This window comes from Nyctereutes procyonoides, unplaced genomic scaffold, assembly GCF_905146905.1.
Source record: "Nyctereutes procyonoides isolate TBG_1078 unplaced genomic scaffold, NYPRO_anot_genome, whole genome shotgun sequence".
NCBI classification, from domain to species: domain Eukaryota; kingdom Metazoa; phylum Chordata; class Mammalia; order Carnivora; family Canidae; genus Nyctereutes; species Nyctereutes procyonoides.
The window spans coordinates 7012014-7034863 of NW_026575026.1; the positions used below are offsets into that span (position 1 = coordinate 7012014).

Below are 22850 nucleotides of genomic sequence, written 5' to 3' on the forward strand. Positions count from 1 at the left end.
GAATAAATAAATAAAATCTATTAAAAAAAAAAGTAAGATAAACCATGGACTGGACTGGGAGAAAATACTTGCAAATGACACATGTGATAAAGGACTGTAATCTAAAGTACATAAACAACTCTTAAAACTCAACCAGAAAACAAACTAATTTAAAAATGGGCAAAAGTCCTTAACAGATACTTCATCAAAGATACACAGATAGCAAATAAATGTTTGAAAAGATGATTGATATGATATTATGTCATCAGGAAACTATAATTCTTTTCTTTCATGTTTTATTTTTTTTATAAATTTTTTTTATAAATTTTTTATTGGTGTTCAATTTGCCAACATAGAGAATAACACCCAGTGCTCATCCCATCAAGTGCCCCCCTCAGTGCCCGTCACCCAGTCACCCCCACCCCCTGCCCACCTCCCTTTCCACCACCCCTAGTTAGAGCAAACTATAAATTAAAATGAGATACAACCATATACCTATTAGAATGGCCAAAATCTAAACCACTGACAACACCAAGTACTGCCAAAGTTGCCAGGCAGTAGGAATTCACATTCATTACTGGTAGAATAGCAAAATGATACCACCATTTTGGGAGACCATTACAAAGTTTCTTAAAAACCTAAAACACTCTTACCATACAATCCAACAATTGTACTTCTTGGCATTCACCAAGTGACCTGAATACTTATGTCCACACAAAAATCTACACACAGATGTTTGTAGCAGCTTTATTCATAAATGCCAAAACTTGGAAGCAAGCAAGACGTCCTTCAACAGGAGAGAGTGGATAACTATGATCCATGGAGACAATGGATTATTCAATCCTAAAAAAAAAAACCAAGCTATCAAGCCATGAAAAGAAGGGATGGAGGAAAAGAAATGCAAATTACTAGGTGAAAGCCTAACAGAAAAGGCTACATACTAAATGCTTCCAACCATATGACTTTCTGGAAAAAGCAAAACTATGAAGACAATAAAAATATTAGTGGTGGCTAGAGGTTGGATAGGAGTGATGAAGAGAACACAGAGGATTTTGGGGGCAGCAAAACTATTTTGTATTACATTACAGTGGTGGATATATGTCATTATTCATTTGTCAAAACCCACAAATGCACATCACTGAATAAACCTTAAGGTAAACTACGTACTTTGAGTGATAATGTGTCAGTGTAGGTTCACTGATTAAAACACATGTACCGGGACGCCTGAATGGCTCAGTGATTGAGCATCGGCCTTTGGCTCAGGGCGTGATCCCAGGGTGCTGGGATCAAGTCCTGCATCAGGCTCTGCACAGGGAGTCTGCTTCTCTCTCTGCCTATGTCTCTGCCTCTCTCTCCATGTCTCTTATCAATAAATACATAAAATCTTTAAAAAATGAAATAAAACAAATGTACCACTCTGGTGGTGGATGTTGATAGTGGAAAAGGCTGTACAAATATGGGAGAAAAGAGTATAATGGGAACTCTACTTTCTACTTAATTTGCTATGAACCTAAAAGTGCTCTAAAAAATAAAGTCTATTAAAAAAAGAGAGTGAGAGAGAGATAGGACGGATACAATCCAAATAAGGTCTATAGTCTAGCATTTTTGGAGGTAATAACATTTACATTTTTCTATAAAAAATACTTTGGGACTTTTTCTCCTTTAAAATATGAGAGACCTAATTTTTAGCAGGGTTCAGTATATAGTGGTCAGTTTCTGACATAAAAGATGAGACTACTCTGAATGAGGGAATGTCTTGCACAATTAAAATTACCTTATTAAAACAGCGAACAATAAAAATTAGTCCATATAGTCTGATGTAAGATGATCTAATATGGGAAATAGGATAAAAAAAGATAATGCAGACCACTAGGCTCAATACTCTTGTACCCACCAATGGTACAGCTTTTACTGTGAATCTTAACAAACAAATTTTTAAAGGTTTTTTCAATTCTACAGATTTTAAAAAGGCATTAAATTAAACATTTCTAGAAGTTACTAAAAATCTCTAAATTATGTCTTCATAATTAAAACAGAATCGATGTTATTTATTTAAACCATTGTCACTGTTTTATATTCATAATTTTTTCTTCAAAAGTAGGATAAATTTTAATTTTAAAAAGATATAATCATTTCAATGAGTATAGCTCCATCACAGTTCATGAGATTTACACTTATTTACTAAACTAATATTTAGTAAACAAATTCATTTGTATCAAATACAGACAAAAAAAAAACCCATACAATATCATGAAATGGTTTCAATATTCGTGGTGAGTATAGGACTTGAGACAAAGTCTCAAGATCAGTGCATCTACAATGTTTAACCTACAAAATTATCATCTTTAATTATCAAAAACACAAAACAAAAAATTACATTTGAAAAAGGAAAATGATAGTTTCAAAGTCAAAGTGACTCCTCATTTCAAAAACAGAATTTTTCTAAAACATCAAGTAGAAAGGTTAATACATAGAAAAACACTGCACACCTTAACTAAGCAAACTTGAGGAAAACCTTTACCTACAGACCTAAAATGAATCCATGCAGAGTTTTAAAAATTACAACTATTCTACCCCCTTGTATTATTTATCATTACATATGTTTCCTAATATATATTGAACAAAAATGATAATACTTTCAAGATACAGAACATATAAAAGAGGAAAAAACTGAAGGTATAACCCCTACAGAGAAGCAAAGCAAACTGTGAAGTGAAAAGTGATCATGTTCTCAAAAGTAGAAATGTGTGACTTTCATTTAAGCTTTAAAACAGCAGGCTGTCAGGGTGCCTGGCTGGCTCAGTCAGAAGAGTGTGCAACTCGTGATTTTGGTATTATGAGTTGGAGACCCACGTTGGGTATAGAAATTACTAAGAAATAAATAAAAACAAAAACAAAACATAATAATTAAGTAGCAGGCTGCCTAATTAATACAGACAGTAAGGAAAGCAGGTAGGGAAGGAAGTAAGAGCTAGGATAAAAGAGATGATGCATCTAAGAAGATAATCTACCTTGTCTTCAGTTTCTCTTTTGACCTCTCAAGCAAGTATAAAGGTAAAGAAGAGAAACTACTCACTCCCAGTAGAGTCTACAAAAAATAAAATGGAAAAACTTATCCCTTGCTATGTTCCACTAAATTTTTACCAATAAAAATGGAAAGAAACTTAGGGAAAACCATATTTTCACCTCAAACAAATTAAAGGCAATCATATTTTAAACCAATCTTTTAACTATAAGTTTAATATCCACTCTAAGAGAATGGTCTGAGATAAAAATAGGCAGCTATTTTAAGCTCCATATAAATTGAATCTTTACACTTATCTTTTAAATACAGAAACATGTTATCATTTCCTCTCTAATCTTCTAAAATCCCATGCAAAAAGACAAGTCTCACCCATACCACAAATATAAAAACAAAAGCAGAATAAAGATTAATTACTTATAAGATAGGTTATGCCATTACAAAATGGGAACAAAGTCTCACCTGCTCCTTTATTAATGAATTATAGATACATTCATAAATATCAGTGAAGTGATTAAATACTAAACTGGTCTTATCTTCCACATAAATTAAGATGGAAGGAGAGACGCTTGATCAAAAGTATTTAAAATAAAACTTCATAATCCATTTTTTGGGATTTCTTAAATTCCGCTTTCCAACTTGTAATCGGTGCATTAATTTATACAGCACACACTAACACTTACTATGTAACATTAAAGTTCCCACTTAAGAAACTGCTCACCAGTGAAATAAGAAGCACCAGGGGGAAGAAAAAAAAAGCCAACCTGCCTAGGAAAGTAATAGAAGGGAAAGACAGGAGGAGGCTGGGTCCTTTCATGATGTAGTTCAGCCAGTACTTACTCTGGAACCATCTACCTCCAGACTTTTTGTTGTGAGAGATAATTCGATGTCTTTATTTTTAAAAAGCCAAAAAGAAATGAAATTGCTCATAAAATTTTATACAGAATTCATCAAAACAATTTTTTTCTTGGAACAAAAATGGTAAAAAACCTGAGTTTTCTAGAGACTTGTATGAATATTGAGCTATGAAGATACACAAAGCTGAAGTATCTAGAATCACTTGGCTGCCTTTAGTCTTCAGCAAAATCACAAAGTGCTCAAAAATTCTTTGACCTGAGGGGAGGAAATAAATATTAATATAATTCTTAAAAAATATACATATATAATTCTTGACTAATTTGAAATGTCTAATATCCATCTCTATTTAATAGTATATAACAGCTGAAGACCTCAATTGTACTAAGTAACTCCATCACAAAGCCATAGTATTTATTTTCAAAAGATATATTAATATCTTAGTAGTAAAAGATAAATGACCTAAAATGTCATTACAGGAGTTATTAAGTTTTCATCTAAGATTCATACAGTTCTATAATAGCCATAACACAAATTTCATAATCTCTTTATAATAACATAGACCACTGACATGCAGCTTTAGCACCAAAAGTATTAGAAATTGGATGGTTTAAACAACTCTGAAAGGTCCAGACATGTAAAATTTATAATACTTCTGAAGCACAAATATGAGTCATGTATACATATCTGTAATGTTAATATGCAAGGAAAGGTCATATAAGTTGTGAATGAACCTAATCAACTAACCAACATCACAATGCAAAAAGATTCTATTCTCTATAAATTCTAGATGACACATAATTCTTCTGAAGAAAGGAAGATTGTTGCCTTGAAATAATATCTTAAAAATACTTATGGTAAAAAAAAAATACTTATAGTAATAATGTTACATAGTAACAGTAACTACACTTACAGTAGTAAGCAATGCATAATATATAGAATTGTCAAATAAATATGTTGTACACCTGAAACTATATATCACATTGTATGTCAGTTACATATTTCAATAAGAAAAAAAGAAAGCCCACTACTAGTATTAATTAAAGGTAAACAATAACATTTATATACGATTCTTAGTCAAAATACATAAGTATTAGATAAAGTTAAAAAGTGGTTTTACAGATTCACTCAGTTAAAATATTGGTTGGCTGTTAGTACTACAATGGCTGATTTAATTGTATTTCATTTAATTTCATAGTATCATAAATGAATCATATCCTATATATTTTATAAAATATTTTAAAGATTTTATTTATTTGAGAGTGAGTGAAAGCATGAGCAGGGGTAAGGGCAGAATGAGAGGGAGAAGCTAACTAACCATAAGAGATTCTTAATCATAGAAAACAAACTGAAGGTTGCTGGATGGGAGGGGGTGTGGAGGAGGGGGTAACTGGGTGATGGACATTAAGGAAGACACATGATGTAATGAGCATTGGGTGTTATATAAGACTGATGAATCACTGACCTCTTCCTCTGAAACCAATAATACATTATATATGTTAATTAATTAATTTTATTTTTTTTAAAGATTTTATTTATTCATGAGAGACACAGAGAGAGAAGCAGATACACAGAGGGAGAAGCAGGCTCCTTGTAGGGAGCCTGATGCAGGAGTACTCAATCCCAGAACCCTGGGATCAGGACCTGAAGCAAAGGCAGACACTCAACCACTGAGCCATCCAGGTGCCCCAATTAACTGAATTTAAATAAAATTTTTAAAATATTTATTTATTTGAGAGAGAGCAAGTGAGCATGAGCAGGGGGAGAGGCAGAAAAAGAGGGAGAAGAAGACTCTCCACTGAGCCGGGAGCCCCATGGTGGGGGTCAATGTTGGGCTTAACCTGAGACTTGATGCCAGGATACCGGGATCATGACTGGAGCTGAAGGCAGACAGTTAAATGACTGAGCCACCCAGGTATCCATATATATGCTATATTTTTAACATCATTATGATACAAAGAGGTCATCTGAATTTTCCAGATATGCTTTACTTTACATATATCATGGGAAAAACAACTATATGAGTAGTTAATAATAAGTGTTGAGACTTTCAAAATTTTTGAGATATATCATTTATGAACGTCAGCTTCCTATTATAGCAAATAACAGACATTTTGTGAAGGAGAAAAAAAATCAAATTTCTCTCAAAACTAAACAAACCAAAAAAAAAAATGTGGCTTCATCTTTAGATCTTGGATCATCACTAAGTTAATTAACATGGACAGTAGGATATTTATTATACAATTCTCGTTACTATTCTCTCTCAAGTGTACATCAATAGGTTTTCTCCAGTCCCTTTATCAGTACAGGCACCACTCATTAACAGAATATAGTCAGCTCTCAAATATGTAGAGGACAGATTAAGTCTGATTAAGACAATGACTCAATGATCAGGCAATGCCAATTCATCATTGACAAGGTCCCACAGAAAGTCAAAACTAAAAATCCTTTAATTTCAAGACTTTAATATAAAAATGAATGAAGGGATCCCTGGGTGGCGCAGCGGTTTGGCGCCTGCCTTTGGCCCAGGGCGCGATCCTGGAGACCCGGGATCCTGGAGACCCGGGATCGAATCCCACGTCAGGCTCCCGGTGCATGGAGCCTGCTTCTCCCTCTGCCTGTGTCTCTGCCTCTCTTTCTCTCTGTATGACTATCGTAAATAAATTAAAAAAAAAAAATTAAAAAAAAATAAAATAAAAATGAATGAAATCTTTATCCTACAACTTCAAGTATCTTTCATACTGAATTAAGTTAAAAAAGATAAATTTAATTTCACAAGTAGTTCATTATTCAAGTACCTAAAGATTGATGATATAGAGAAGAGAGGAAGAAGAGGAAACAGCAGAGGAGAGGAGGGGAGCAAGAACTTTTGTTAATGTGATCATCCCTGTATTACAGATAAAGGGACAGAAGGATAAAAGAACCTCCTCATTTTAGCTAAGGCCACAGAGCTAGAATCTCAAGTTAGGATTAGAATCTAAAGTCTAAATCTCTCTAAAGCTCTTAATGGTCTCAGTATAATTTTGTTTTCTTTCCTGTTAGAAAATTGTTTTCCCACAAGTTACAACACTTTTCTAGACAAAACAAACAAATGTTAGTGTATAGTCTTTGTATAAATATACCTTTTCAATAAGACCATTGTGTTTGTCTTTAAAGTCTTCATTGATATCCAGAGTTAAGATAGGGATTTCTTGTAGAAAATCAAAGTTGGTTCTGTTTTAAAAAGAAAGAGGTGAACCGAATTTTAAAAAGCAATAAAGAAAAAAGAAACACTAAAAACTTATTCTTATACCATCTCTGGAATATCAAAATGTTGTCAATCATTTTATATTAAATTTATTCTGCAAGTACTTTATCTGGAAGCCCCTTCTTCCTTCCCTAGATTTACTACTATATACTAATAATATCTAAAAATCTCAATGTAAAATATATAAAGCTAGACATTATGACATATAATCCTCAAAAACCAAAATCTTAACATAAAATAAGGAATGTCTGCATTTGAAGATGAGAAAACTTAAAGCTCAGGGAAGACACTCTGAGGCTCAGAGGACGCCTAACAAGTCAGTCTGGATTTGACCCAAGATCTGACTAATGACAACAAAGTCCATGCTCTTAACAACTGTGTTATACAACCTCCCAAGCCTTGATCTAAAAAATAAATTTGAAGTATCTTATCTTAAATTCTCTCTGAAAGAGAGTATCTAAGTAACATACACAGGTATATTTCCTACTTCATCACTTAATTATATGCTATCAATACCACTGGGGAAGATTAGCCATAAAAATTTTAAGGAAATAGGATCTCATTACAATAAAAAGAATCACAATTGACACCTAATTCTGGTAGATCTTACAATACTAGTTTAAAATAAAAATGGTTGAAAATGAAAATCTGTACATGTTTTAGATTAAATTTTTATTTTAAAGGTCTTTAAATAGTAAATAAGAATAAGGAAGTCTTACTTCAGTGTTCTATGCAGTAGCCAGCTCTCATGCTTATAGTGAAGCTTCTCTAAATATTCAAGAGGAATGCCTTGTTCTTCATTTCTTCCCCGTAAATATATTCTATTCAAGCATTTCTAAAAGCAAACAATAAGAAAGAGGTTAGGGGCAAAGAATAATTATTCTTGTCTGTTGCCATTAAATTTTTCTTCTCTTGTGTCTCTTGAGTTACGCTAGCCAAAATCACCATTTATTCCTTCTAGAAAGTTGAAATAGTTCATTTTTCCCTTCATGTGCTTTTCAATCATTTGATGACTCTAAACCAAGTAGTACTTTTAGAGTAAGTCTATAAACTTATGGGATCCATACTTGAAAAATATTGTACAAAATGAGCTTGGTAAAATGTAAATGCTTCAAAATGTATTATAAATCCTCTTTTCAAATACTTACATGATCCTACAATCAAAAGATATTATAATTATAAATAATACTGATGAAATAAAAGTTAGACTTGTGTTAGACTTTTATAGACTATACTTTCTAACAAAATGAAATTATTAGTATTCTTTATGTGCTATATTGACATTTACTATTTTTGTAATTTTTTTAAGATTTTATTTATTTATGAGAAAAAGAGAGAGGCAGAGACATAGGCAGAGGGAGAAGCAGGCTCCCTGCAAGGAGCCCAACATGGGACTCAATCCCAGATCCCAGGATCATGCCCTGAGCCGAAGGCAGATACTTAGCCACTGAGCCACCCAGGCGTCCCTATTTTCGTAATTAAAATAAAAAAAAATTATTCTCAAAAACAAAAGTGAATTTCAAAATAGATGTTAAATTCGAGCTTCCTTTATATTAAAAAGAACAAAGTCATCACTTGGAATCAGAAACCTGGTTTCTTTAAAAATTCGGCTTCAATAATAACATAATATTCTTTCAGGCTAGAAATCATGACATTTATATTCATCAGAGCCTTCTTTGTGTCTTAGGGAAGACAGGAATAAAAAACAGAAAAACTGGAATGTAAGCACCAAATCTAGAATTTAATAAATATAAGCTCTTATTTAGGTTAGCTTTATGAAAGGCATCCACTTGGTCTTCCTGGATTCATTACATAATTTCATATATAGTAAGAACAGTTATATTACAACCAATCATGAAAGGCACATTTTTAAGTAAGCTCCCTTAACTGAAAATGGAAAGAGCCCTCTAAGTCTCTTCTCAACAAAAGCTGCTATCCAGTCCAAGCCATGAACAGACATAAAAGATTTCCTGAAACAGACCTCCATCAACTTTGCAATTCATTCACAAATATTTGCTGAGCTCCTACTATGTATCTAGGTCCTGTTCTAGGCAATGGAAATCCAACAGTAATTAAAATACCCCGTCTCACACCAAGATGCCTATACTCTAGCAGTCACTCAAGCAAAATTTCAATCTAGCTGTAACAGGTAAGAGACTTTGCAAAAGTTAGGAAGAAATAACAAAGCACAAAACTGAGGAAATACAAAAAAAGACCTAAAAAGAGCAACTTGCCAAATGTGGGTTTCTACTTTGCTGACAAAGAGAATGCTTCTATCTACACAGATATGAGTTTCTAATTTGGATGTGAGAGGTAGAGAGTAAGGGAGTGGAGTTCAACTAAACTGCCTTCACTGCGTGCCACCAAAAGGATTTCTAAATATTAAATTGTCAATGGAGCAAGCAAATTTTTATTGAGTCTCACCTCTGGAGTGGCTCGAAGATAAATGATTCCATCCAGTTCCAGGCTTTGGCCAAATTGGTGATTCATCCAGTCATGCCAGTCTTGATAAATTGTCCACTCTGTTTCATTCATGCACTCAGATTCATACAGATTAGCTGCAAAGACATACCTGAAAGAGAGTCTATATCAACACATAATTCCTTTCCAAAAAACACAAAGAAACAGAAAAGAGAAAGTAAATTTACTAAATGGACATGGAACATTCTCCCAAGATCCATGGCAGATAATGCCTTAGACAGCAGAAAAAAAATCAACAGAGTATCTCCAACTATAGGAAATATGTTCTTTGCCAGCAGTTCTCAAAAATGTAGTTTAAGGATCCCTGGTAGTCCCCAAGATCTTCTGAAGGGTTCCATGAGAGGCCAGATTACTGTATATACTATACTTCAACCAAAAGAACATGGCACACAGATGAATAGAGAAGCATAAAGGAGAGGGATCCCTGGGTGGCGCAGCGGTTTGGCGCCTGCCTTTGGCCCAGGGCGATCCTGGAGACCCAGGATCGAGTCCCACGTCGGGCTCCCGGTGCATGGAGCCTGCTTCTCCCTCTGCCTATGTCTCTGCCTCTCTCTCTCATTCTGTGTGACTATCATAAATAAAAAAAAATAAAAAAAAAAGAAGCATAAATGAGAACCCAGCTGTCTCCTATTAAGTCAGACATTAAAGAGATTTGCAAAAATATAAAATGATCCTCCTCACTAATTCTTTTGTTTTGAAAAATATAACTTTACAAGTATGTTATTTATGCTAATATGTAATAGGTTTATTATTACTAATTTAAAATAAATTAGTAAATGTTCTTTATATTTCTCAATCTTAATTTTTAATAACATAAATATCAATAAGACACAAAGCTCTTGGGCTCTTCAATAATTATTAAAATGAAAAGGGATCCTGAGACCAAAGTTTGAGAACATTTGTTCTGAGCCAACTCTAGCTTAAAAGAATCTTTGCATAAGCAGGGTAACTCTAAGGATCAAAAATCCCCCCCTTAGAGATTTTTGTTCTTGCTGAAGATGCAAGTCCAGAGTGTACAGATTCAGATTTAACCAGAGGAGATGAGGATTTTAAGAAGGTTAGAAGAAAAAAAATACTTCTCTGCAAATCTGAATGAGATGGCTATCATATTCCTTAAAGTTTCCACAGAAGCTAGCAACTTTAATTAACACGAGAACTTCCCTATAATTAATAATGGCATTAGCCATTATTACTAAACTGCTAAAGGTAATGTTGCATTTCAAATCCTCAAAACAGCTTTGTTTTGATTACCAGGAAACAGAAAAAAACAAAAAAAAAAACCAAAAAACTGCAGTTCCAAGCCATGATTCCAAAATGACAAGTGCAACTCATTTATATATACCTGTCACTATATATAGATCGTTCAAAAAATAATACAGGTTTCTCTGCATCTTTGAGCTTGCCATCAAGACAGGCAAGCTGGGCTCGTATTCGACTGAGGCACGCATATGACTGGAAGGTAAAAGACCACCGTTCAGGCTTCTCATACATCATCTGAAGAACATTCCCACCACTTTTCTGAGATGTTGTCAGTTCCTATTTTGAATTTGAAAAAAGAAACAAAAAGCAAAATTAATGACCAATAGTTATTTAAATTTTTTTAAAAGCCCAAAAGAGAAGTTAGATAAATAAATGCATCACAATTAGCAAAACCAACATGATTAAGTCCTCTTCCTCCTGGGTATTCTTCAGGATGCCTGAGGTCTAGAAGAACTTGAAAGGCCAGCTTAACCATCAGTTCCTTAGAGCCTTTCCACAAGAAGTCACAAACAAAAGCCTATGACAGAAAATACTTGTTTGGCCCTTTTAAAAACTGGAATTAGTTGTCAATATTTAAAAGCTAAATAATTTCACATAATACACCTAGATTTATATCTTCTTTTTAAAAATGCAAAAACCAGAAGAGCATTTTTCACAGAACTAGAACAAAGAATCCTAAAATTTGTTATGGTATCACAAAAGATCCTGAATAGCGAAAGCAATCATGAGAAAGAAAAATCACATTGAATCCATGGCCTCAGCCCCTCCAGACAGTTTAGTAGTCTGTAAGTTTTAGCAAGCAACTTTAGCCCTAGTGATCAGTTAACTTTCTTGGCATATCTACAGATCGTTTATTATTTCCTAGAAAAACTCGGAACTAAACTCTCCTGCACAACCTCCCCTGCCACCCTGGGCACCAATCACAACCACCATAATAATATCTATAGTTGGCACCAGAGTCTACACGCAATCAAAAAGTGTTACAGACCACTGTGCTCCCTTTTTACTGATTAAATACTCTGAAGTTCCTTTAAAAATCTTTGGGCCAGGCAGAAATCTCAAGAGTCGGCTTTTGGACAAGACTCTACCTTCTCCCCAGGTGGTGGACCTCCTGAATAAAGTTCATATTATCAATCAAAATTCATCTTGAGTATCGGCTTTTTGAGCAATGAGCAGCCGAACTTGGATCTTTCAGTAACATTATCACAATCCTAGACTTCAAGATAAACTACAAAACTGTAGTAATCAAAACTGTACGGTACTGGTACAAAAACAGATATAGAGATGAAAGGAATAGAAGAGGAGAGCCCAGAAATAAACCTACGCTTATATGGTCAATTAATCTATGACAAAGGAGGTGAGAATATACAATAGGAAAAAAGACCATACCTTCAGTAAATGGTGTTGGGACAACTGGACAACTACATGTAAATGAATGAAACTGGACTACTTTCTAATACCATACACAAAAATAAACTCAAAATGGATTAAAGATCTAAATGTGTGACCTGAAGTCATAAAACTACCGAAAAGAGAAACAGACAGTAATTTCTCCTTACATCAGCCATAGCAACATTTTTCTAGATACGTCTCCTCAGGCAAAAATAAACTATTGAGATTGCAATACAAAATAAAAAGCTTTTGCAAAGCAAAGGAAGCTATCAACAAAACAAAAAGGTGGGATCCCTGGGTGGCGCGGCGGTTTGGCGCCTGCCTTTGGCCCAGAGCGCGATCCTGGAGACCAGAGATCGAATCCCACATCGGGCTCCCGGTGCATGGAGCCTGCTTCTCCCTCTGCCTGTGTCTCTGCCTCTCTCTCTTTCTCTCTCTCTGTGACTATCATAAATAAATAAAAATTTAAAAATGAATGAATGAATAAATAAATAAATAAAAATAAATAAAAGCTAAAAAAAAAAAACAAAAAGGCAATTTACTGAATGAAAGAAGATATTGGTAAATGATATATCCATCTGATAAGGGATTATATATTAAAAACTCATACAAAATATATTAAAAACTCATACAACTCAACATTAAAAAAAAAAAACCAATCTGATTAAAACATGGACAGAAGACCTAAATAGACATTTTTTCAAAGAAGACATACAGATGGCCAAAAGACACATGAGAAGATCTTCAACATCACTAATCATCAGGGAAATGTAAATCAAAACCACGATGAGATATCACTTTATACCTGTCAGAATGGCTAAAATAGAAAATAATAACAAGTATTGACAAGGATGTGGAGCAAAAGGGATCTCCATACCCTATTGGTGGGAATGTTAATTGGTACAGCCACTGTGGAAAACAGTAGGGACTTTCCTCAAAAAATTAAAAATAGAATGACCTTATAATCCAGTAATTCCACTACTGGGTATTTACCCGAAGAAAACAAAAATATTAACTCAAAAAAATATATGCACTTAGACGGTATTACGTTAAGTGAAATAAGTCAGAAAAAGGCAAATATATGATTTCACTTATATGTGGAATCTGAAAAAAAACAAATGAATAAAAAATAAACAAAAAGCAGAATTAAATCTATAAATACAAAGAACAAACTGATGGCTGCCAGAGAAGAGGAGGATGGGGGATGGGCAAAATGGATGTAGGGGAGTAGGAGATATAAGCTTCTGGTTCTGGAATGAGTTAAGTCACAAGAAAAAATGGCACAGCATAGGGAATATAGTCAATATATGATATTGTAATAAGGTTGTATGGTGACAGACAGTAGATATCACTTGTAGTGAGCACAGTTCAAGATACAGTTTGTTGAATCCACTATGCTAACAACCGAAATTAATGTAACATTAATAGTGTATTAACTATACTCAAATGAAAAAAAAATTTATTGTGAAAACCAAGCAATACTGTGTCTGTATTTTCTCTAAGTAAAAACTACTTATAGCCACGTCACACATGCTTCCATCAGGTGGGACATATGCTCTCCGTTTTATCAGCCTCTGATATTTCCTGTTGATTCTCACAACTGCCCTGATTTATTTGTTTAGCTCCCGGGCCCCTTAAGGCATTTGGAGCCTATCTTCTTAATAAAACAGAGCAAGGTCTCCCCAGCATTTTGTGATTTCATAATCACATTGTTGGAACCAATATTTCCAGTTTAAGAAAAAAAATACAGAATAAAAAATAAAGTAAAATCTCTGTAATCTTTTTTTTTTTTTCTAATTTGAGATAGAGAGAGATGGACAGCAAGGAGAAGAGGCAAAGGGAGAGATACAGAGAATCCTCAAGCAGACTCTGTGCTGCATGTGGGGCCCAACACGGAGCCCCATCTCATGACCTGAGCCAACACCAAGAGTGGGATGCCCAACCAATTGTGCCACCCAGGTACCCCAATTTCTGTAATCTTATTTATGAATTTGAACTAGCATCTAGAACTCATGAATTATTTTCCTTTCTATAAGATACAGTTTTCCTAACTCTGCCCACCAAAAGGACTATAAACAATGACAAGCTTGCAGAAATAAACATAAACGTCACCCAGATTATGATGTCTAAATACCATTTCCCACTGAAAGGAATTAGGGTCAGATACCTGATTCTATGCCTGAAGAAAGAAATGTACAAGATGAGCTTAATACATCTTGTTCCAGGGAACAAGTAAACTATCAAAATCTACTGAGGTTGTACCAAGGGAAGGGCTTCCACTTGTCAAAGACAGGAGACTTCGGACATCTGAAAGGAATGGTGCATGGAAGGCATAAATTTATAAATTCATAATCTAAAGAAAACCAGGGGGAAAAAAAACTCTCTAAACATCTTTAGAGGTTGCTAGGTCACCAATTAATTATTCTGGAAATTTATAGAGAAAAAATATAAAAAACTGTATTCTGACTTCCTTAACAATTTCCTCCTATCTCTTCCGGCTGTAAGGTGGCTCAGTGGAACCCATTTTGTTAACACCAACAATCAGCACCTACATCACGAAAATTGGCCACCAGCCCGACACAGTAGCATTTGTGCCAGTTTCTGGTTGGAATGGTGACAACATGCTGGAGCCAAGTGCTAACATGCCTTGGTTCAAGGGATGGAAAGTCACCGTAGAGACGGGAATGCCAGGGCAACCACACTGCTCGAGGCTCTGGCTTGCATCCTGCGCCGACTCGGCCACCTGAGAAGCCCTTGCACCTGCCTCTCCAGGACGTCTACCAAGTCGGTGGTATTGGGACTGGCCCCGGGGGCCGCGTGGAGCCTGGTGTTCTTCAGCCTGGCGTGGTGGTACCTTTGCTCCGGTCAGTGGTACAACTGAAGTAAAGTCTGTGGAAATGCACCATGAAGCTTGAGTGAGGCTCTTCCTGGGGACAATGTGGGCTTCAGTGTCAAGAGCATATCTGTCAGAGATGCTCGTCGTGGCAGTGTGGCCGACGACAGCAACAATGACCCCCCAGTGGAAGCAGCTGGCTTCACGGCTTGGGTGATTTCCTGGGCCTCCGGGCCAAATCGGTGCTGGACACGCACCTGTGCCGGATTGTCACACAGCTCACGGAGCTTGCAAGTTTGCTGAGCTGAAGGAGAACATAGATCGTCATTCTGGAAAAAAGCTGGAAGACGGTCCCAAGTTCGTGAAATCTGGGGATGCTGCCTTTGTTGAGATGGTTCCTGGCACACTTACATGTGCTGAGAGCTTCTTGACTATCCTCCTCTGGGCTGTATTACTGTTCATGACATGAGACAGATGGTTGCGCGGATGTCATCAAAGCAGTGGACAAGAAGGCAGCTGGAGCTGGCAAAGTCACCAAGTCTGCCCAGAAAGCTCAGAAGGCTGAATGAATATTGTCCCCAACACCTGCCACCCCAGGCTTAATCAGTGGTGGAAGAACGGTCTCAGAACTGTGTCAATGGGCCATTTAAGTTGGATAGTAAGAGCCTGGTCAATGATGACAAGGCATCGTCCAACCTTCACAAGGAAAGGAGAACGTTTTGTGGACCATTTGGTTTGTGTGTGTGTGTGGCAGTTTTAAGTTATTAGTTTTAAAATCAGTACTTTTTATTGGAAACAACTTGACCAAAATTCTGTCACAGAATTTTAAGACCCATTAAAACAAAAGTTTAATGAGAAAAAAATTTTTTTTTTATTCTGGCCCTTTCTTTACAAAAGTTACTTCAGGTTAATGAAATAGTAGAAGAGGAAATGGTCTTCTTTGACTGAAGAATCTTAACTAACAGCCTTGATTATTAGAATATCACCTTTCCAACACCTAACGATATATTAGGGCATAAATTAGCAATAGATCCTAAAATTATTAGAGAAAAACTAAGAGGGAATTTTATAAGCTGACAAAACCTGAACAGACTAATCGATTTTGACACCACAAAAAGACATGCTCCTGGTAAAATGTGAAAGAAAATACACATCAGTACCTAAGAAGTCTAGCCAAAAAAAACTAAAACCAAATCTAATCAAAGCTCTAGAAGATCTAACTACAAATTTACAGGAAATACAGAGATTGAGAAACATGTTAAACTATACCACAGAGATGCACTCAGCCAAGACCAGAATGATGGAAACTGTACAAGAGCAAATGACCCAGTTTCTTCAAGTATTAAACTGCAAAGAAAAAAAAAGGAAGAGGAACCAATAGATTAAAATTTAAAAGGCATATCAACCAAATATAACATGTGAACTTTGTTTGACTCTTGATATCAACAAACTATAAGAAAATTAGGAGACAATAGAGAAATATGAACACAAACCAGATGTGATGACACAGTGGAATTACTAATCTTTTGGATGCAGGTTTTTTTTTAAAGAATCTTTTTTTTATAATTGTTTTTTTTTTTTTAAGATTTTATTTATTTATTCATGAGAGACAAGAGAGAGAGAGGCAGAGACACAAGCAGAGGGAGAAGCAGGCTCCATGCAGAGCCCGACGCGGGACTCAATCCCGGGACCCCAGGATCACAACCTGAGCTGAAGGCAGCACTAAACCACTGAGCCACCCAGGCTGCCCTTTTACAGAATCTCTTTTGAGTGTTTAATTTCTACAGATTAAAGATACTATCTAGAACAGAGGTTGTCAAAGTGTGGCAGGGTAATGCCTGAGGAGTTCCTGAGATCCTGAGAGGGGTCTACAAGCCTAAAAAAAAAAAAAAAAGATTTTAGTAACAAATGTACATTTTTCCATTCTCATTCTCTGTATAATTTTTTAGATGCTACATAACACATGATATTGCAACAGTTGGAATGTAGAAGCAGATATGAGAACTCAGGTTTGCTAATAAGTCAGACATTAAGAGATATGCAAAATGTAAAACAATCTCACTTTCCTCACTAAATTCTTTTTTTTGGGAAAATAGTTATTTATGTTAGTTAACATGTAATGGGCTTACAACTGTGATTTTTAAATGAATTAGCTGGCAAATTTTTTAAGTGTTTCAAGTTAAATTTCTAACATAGTAAATATTAATAGATCTACTTAAAAGTCTTTGGTTCCTCAATAATCATAGACTACATATATATTTATATATATATATACACACACACACATATATAGTGTATATACACTTGTTTATTTAAATAAAGTTAGCTTTTAAATGATGCTGCCTTATATCTTAAAATAATTAAGAACTCCTAGGATTCAATAAGCAGTTTACTTCCTAAAAACTTCACACATATAGTATCTACTTCAAATAAATCTTTACTAAATAATATAACAATAGTTACATATTCTGATCAGCCTAAATAATTAATGTAGAAAATGTCCAATTAAACCCCTAATTTTAAAGTATTATAAAAATGGAACTTCATTACTATAATCAGTAAATTTGAAAAATACCTATCAGGGTTATTTCAAATTCTAGTGCTTTCTGGAGAAAATAAAATTGAGCCAACTTCTTGACAAGTGATTTAAATGGTGAATTTGTATAAGCCACTTTTCCTTGTGACTGACAAAAAGGCAAATGAAGACTTGTAAATTAGATTTTAGCAAATTTAGCTACAGTTAACTAAAATGAACAAGAAGCTGACATAACTAGATATAATCAGAAAAGAGGTGGACCAAAATCCTGAAAAATATGTATATACAGACTTGTTTACCAATTCTATATGTACTAGTATGAGGATCAACTAAAACTAGAAAAAAAAAATTTAGACCCAAATTTTAAAGTGTGATTTTGTTCCATAATCAATGAACATTCACAGCTTTAAAATTTCTCGAAATTGTTAAATTCATGTTATATATAATAGTATTCATTCATTCATTCATTACAATTCATGTAAATATAATAGTTCTTTTAAAGATTTTTTTGTTGTTGTTGTTTACACCCAATGCAGGGCTCGAACTCATGATCCAGAGATCAAAAGTCACATGCTCTACCAAGTGAGCCAGCCAGGAGCCCCAAATGTACTCTTGATATAACCCTAAACTTTGGAGGAAAGGCAATCACACATTCCCACATAATACTCTGTGATCATAATTACAGATCAAATGCTCGATATAATTAGTCATGATCTGACCCAATAGGTAAAATTCTTATGTTTGCAAATTGTTAGCTCAATTTCTAAATGGGATTACTTCACTCCTACTCCAGTTTTTAACAAAGAAATGTATGAATCTGGCATTCTGTAACTAGAAATTTTAAAATTCTTCTCAATATTTGACCCTAGAAACAGTGAAATTACCTACTGCTCTTACAAAATATCACAAAAGCTTACTAAATGTTTCACTTCAGGGCACCTGGGTGGCTTAGTCAGTTAAGTGTCCAACTGTTGGTTTCGTTTTGGGTCGTGATCCTAGGGTCTTGGAATCAAGCCCTGAATTGGTCTCAGTGCTCAGGGAATCTACTTAAGATTTTCTCTCTCTCCTTCTGCCCCTCTCTACTTCTCTAAAATTAGTGAAATAAAATAAAATATTTCACTACTTTGTTCATATCTCTAGCCTAGTACCAACTCTGCATAAAGTACTAGGTGTGTGTTTTTTTTTAAAGGTTTATTTATTTATTCAGAGAGAGAGAGAGAGAGAGAGGCAGAGACACAGGGAGAGGAATAAGCAGGCTCCATGCAGGAAGCCAGACGTGGGACTCGATCCCAGGTCTCCAGGACCACACCCCGGGCTGCAGACGGCACTAAACCGCTGCGCCACCGGGGCTGCCAGTACTATGTGTTTAAATAATTAAATTGGCAAGGTCATCTTAGGTCTCTTCTAGTATTCTTTAATCCTTAAAAACTCCTGATACCTAGGTCTGTCCCCCAACCACAATATCCATTAAAATATTCTATGCAGTCAAATTTTTGTTATTAGATTTTTATATAGTCTGATTATAGTAGTGTTCATTAGGGGATATCTAATTTCGTATGTGGATTTTTTTTTAAAGAGACCTGGTATTCTAAATATACCTCTAATTTGCAAAATACATAGAAGTAATTTTGAGCATCTGAGGACTGCCGCTTCACTAATGCCACTGCACTATTATAGGTCAAAGTCAATAAACCCTACCATTCCACACTTTCCAAATCAAGATAAGAGGATGAACAGAAAGAAGTCACTGAAATTCCTTCTTTTTTGTGGCAATATTCTTTCTTTCACAGTACTAGAATATATTAGGATACTTTAGTATTAGAGTTGTCAGATTAAGAAAGAAAAAAAAAAAAACCAGGACCTCCAGTTAAACTTGAATTTCAGATAAATAAATAATTTTTTAGTGTAAGAATCTCCCAAATATCTCATGTACTTTAACTTACTATAAAACACTCCCTGACTACATATAGTCTTTCCAACCCAATGGACTTTCATTTTTGTTTTTTTATTTAATTCTTACACAAGTTTGATTTTTCCTATTACCATTCCCATTTTACTGACAAAGAAAAGTTTAGAAAAACTAAAGTGCATTCTAAGATTATATTGTAACTAGTAGCTGAATTAGAGCTTATAAATATTCAGGTTATATGTAAAATTTTATTACAACAGCATTTAATGCAACTGAATTTCACCTACAATCTTATCATTAAGCATATGCTTCCTTTTTTAAACTTTCAATTTTAGAAAGGAAAATAAAACCAATTCCAATTTTATCTATGCAAAAAAGGACAATCTCACATACCTTGGGATATGCCAGTCACTGTCACTTCCTAATATTCCCTCTCTAAATTCCAATGACCAAACAGTAATCCCTAAGAGGATCAAACACATGCCAAATCAAACATATAAGCCTAATGCCTCCATTTACAGGAACCATATCCCATTATTATTAGTTCAACTGCAATTGCTATAGCAAAGAAGAGCTCGTATTCATAGTCCAGAGAATCAGAAGGCAAAACATCTTAGGAGACAAGTCCTTCCTTTGTGAACTAGGAATGATCATTTCCCTACCTGTCAGAAAACCAAGAATGAGCTCTGTCCTAACAGCTGACTTTCCTGAATACTCTTGTTTTTAGAAGAAAGACAGTCTATCTACCACGTGCACTGTAGGGTCAAACATGTATCTATAGTCCCAGACAAAAGGAAGAAACAAAGAGCTGTCTTCAGAGGTCCCTATGGTGGGCAAAGGATGCTTCCCCAGCCTTTTCTGTAACATCAAGCTATATAAAGGTTTCCAAAATAAAGTCATATGAAGTCTTTAATCTTATATCCTAAGGAATATAAGGAATAAAATATGATGGCTTAATTCCTGTTCTCAATCCTAGCCCAAATAAACACCCCTGAACACTTTCTATTTTTTTATTTTTTTAAATTTTTATTTATTTATGATAGTCACACATACACAGAGAGAGAGAGAGAGAGAGAGAGAGAGAGAGAGGCAGAGACACAGGCAGAGGGAGAAGCAGGCTCCATGCACCGGGAGCCCGACGTGGGATCCGATCCCGGTCTCCAGGATCGCGCCCTGGGCCAAAGGCAGGTGCCAAACTGCTGCACCACCCAGGGATCCCTTTTTTTGTTTTTCTTTATTTTTTTAAATTTTTATTCCTGAACACTTTCTAGAAGTTCACGTTCAAAGTAGGTGGTTTTCCTCTGGGGAAAGAAAAAAAAAAAATCCAGAAGTACAAATATTGACCTCAAAGTTTCAGTTAAGAACTAAAAACCACACAAACACATGGCACTTTGAGGCAGAGTTTAAATTACATACCGCAAACCACATAATTAACTGAATCTTCTTCCCAAAATTGAAAAAAAAAAAAGCATAAAACAGCAAGAAGCTAACTGTCAACAATAAGTCTGTGTAGAAAAAACTCAGCAGATGATGAACGGAAATAAGGGTGTAGTTAATTGCCTTCCCAAACTGCTTAAAGAATAAATTTATTAAGTTTCATTGAAAAGGTTTTGTTAATTATAAATTGACTTTCCTATTTATTCAGCATCCTCCAGGGAAAAAAATATTTCATACAAATGAATCTTTTCAGCTAAATGAAGTTTATCAACTTCTTTTTTACCTTATAAGTGGAAAATAGAGAATATTTGTTGAAGATCTCTTCCACATAAATTAATTAAACTTGGCATTTTGAGTTTAAGTTACATTAAAAAATAAACACCACTATGTGTTCCCTAAAGCCACATTGCTTTTCTTCCTGGACACAAACCAGGTTTTATTTCCCAGCCTCCCTTGTAGTTGAGCATGGCCATGTGACTCAATTCTAGTCAATGAAAGTAGGGCAGAAACAATGTATACCATTTCCAGGCTTCAATCTAAAAACCTCTCAAATGTGATGTTCCTCTCTTTCTCCATCAGCTAGAAGCAAAGGACACCAAGATCCTAGAGCAGAAGCTCTCAATTTCAGCTCCGGGCAGGGGTAACAAAGTATGGTCCCTGTAACAGCAACAGCAACGTTACTTGGGAACTTGTGAGAAATGCCCATTTTTAGCACCCACCCCACATCAGATGCATTAAATCAAAAACTAGGTGCAGGTAAGGGCCCAAGTATGTGATTTAACAAATGTTTCAGGTCACTCTTATAAACATTAAAGTCTGAATCACTGTTCTAGAGGTTGGATGAGCCACAATTTAGAAAGGGCCTGGGTCGCTGCATCACAGCATGGTACGTTATCCACTAAATACCATATTGCACAGTTCTCTCAGAAATAAAATTTATTATTTTGAACTACAGAGATTTTATTTTATTTTATTTTTTTAAATATATTTTTTAAAGATTTTATTTATTTATTCATAGAGACACAGAGAGAGAATGAGAGGCAGAGACACAGGCAGAGGGAGAAGCAGGCTCCATGCAGGGAGCCAGACGTGGGACTCGATCCAGGGTCTCCAGGGTCTCCAGGATCACGCCCCGGGCTGCAGGCGGCACTAAACCACTGTGCCACCAGGGCTGCCCAACTACAGAGATTTTAGAGCTTATGATAGCAGCATGCATTACCTTAAATCTACCTGATATAGACATTTAATAATATCTTTAGAAGTGAACTCAGTTCATCTGAAAAACAGGAAAAATTTGCTATGCACAAAGATAACAAAGTAGGGGGATCCCTGGGTGGCGCAGCGGTTTGGCGCCTGCCTTTGGCCCAGGGCGCGATCCTGGAGACCCGGGATCGAATCCCATGTCGGGCTCCCGGTGCATGGAGCCTGCTTCTTCTCCCTCTGCCTATGTCTCTGCCTCTCCCTCCCTCTCTCTCTCTGACTATCATAAAGAAATAAACATTTAAAAAAAATTAAATTTCTAAAAAAAAAAAAAAAAAAAAGATAACAAAGTAGGTTACATAGATAATATGAAATGGGCTTGTTATATAATGAGAAGTTTGAAACTTTTTTTTGAAGAATTTGGAGGACAATACACTAGGTCAAATAAGCCAGTCACAAAAGGACAAATACTGTATTATTCCAATTATAAGGAGGAATCTAAGGTGGTCAAATTCAGGGGCACCTGGCTGGCTCAGTCAGTGGAACATGTACTCTTGATCTAGAGATTGTAGGTTCAAGCCACATAGGGGATACAGAGACTACTTAAAAATAGAATCTTTAAAAAAAAAAAAAAGAAATAAAATCTTTAAAATTAATTAAATAAAGTAGTCAAATTCATAGATAGAAGAAGAAGAATGG

At 35.2% G+C, this 22850-nt stretch overlaps 1 protein-coding gene across 1 annotated transcript in view; it reads right to left on the bottom strand.

Annotated features, from left to right (window-relative positions):
• Positions 1–1849: 1849 nt before the first annotated feature.
• DCK (deoxycytidine kinase) overlaps positions 1850–22850 on the bottom strand; it is a 32837-nt gene continuing 11836 nt past the window's right edge. Inside the window, exons 3-7 of the mRNA XM_055315240.1 lie at positions 10927–11120; positions 9528–9675; positions 7823–7938; positions 6979–7069; positions 1850–4114 (exon numbers count right to left, since the gene is read on the bottom strand). Coding sequence (XP_055171215.1) covers positions 4088–4114; positions 6979–7069; positions 7823–7938; positions 9528–9675; positions 10927–11120 — 576 coding nt within the window. The 3' untranslated portion in view covers positions 1850–4087. The remainder of the gene's footprint in view (positions 4115–6978; positions 7070–7822; positions 7939–9527; positions 9676–10926; positions 11121–22850) is intronic.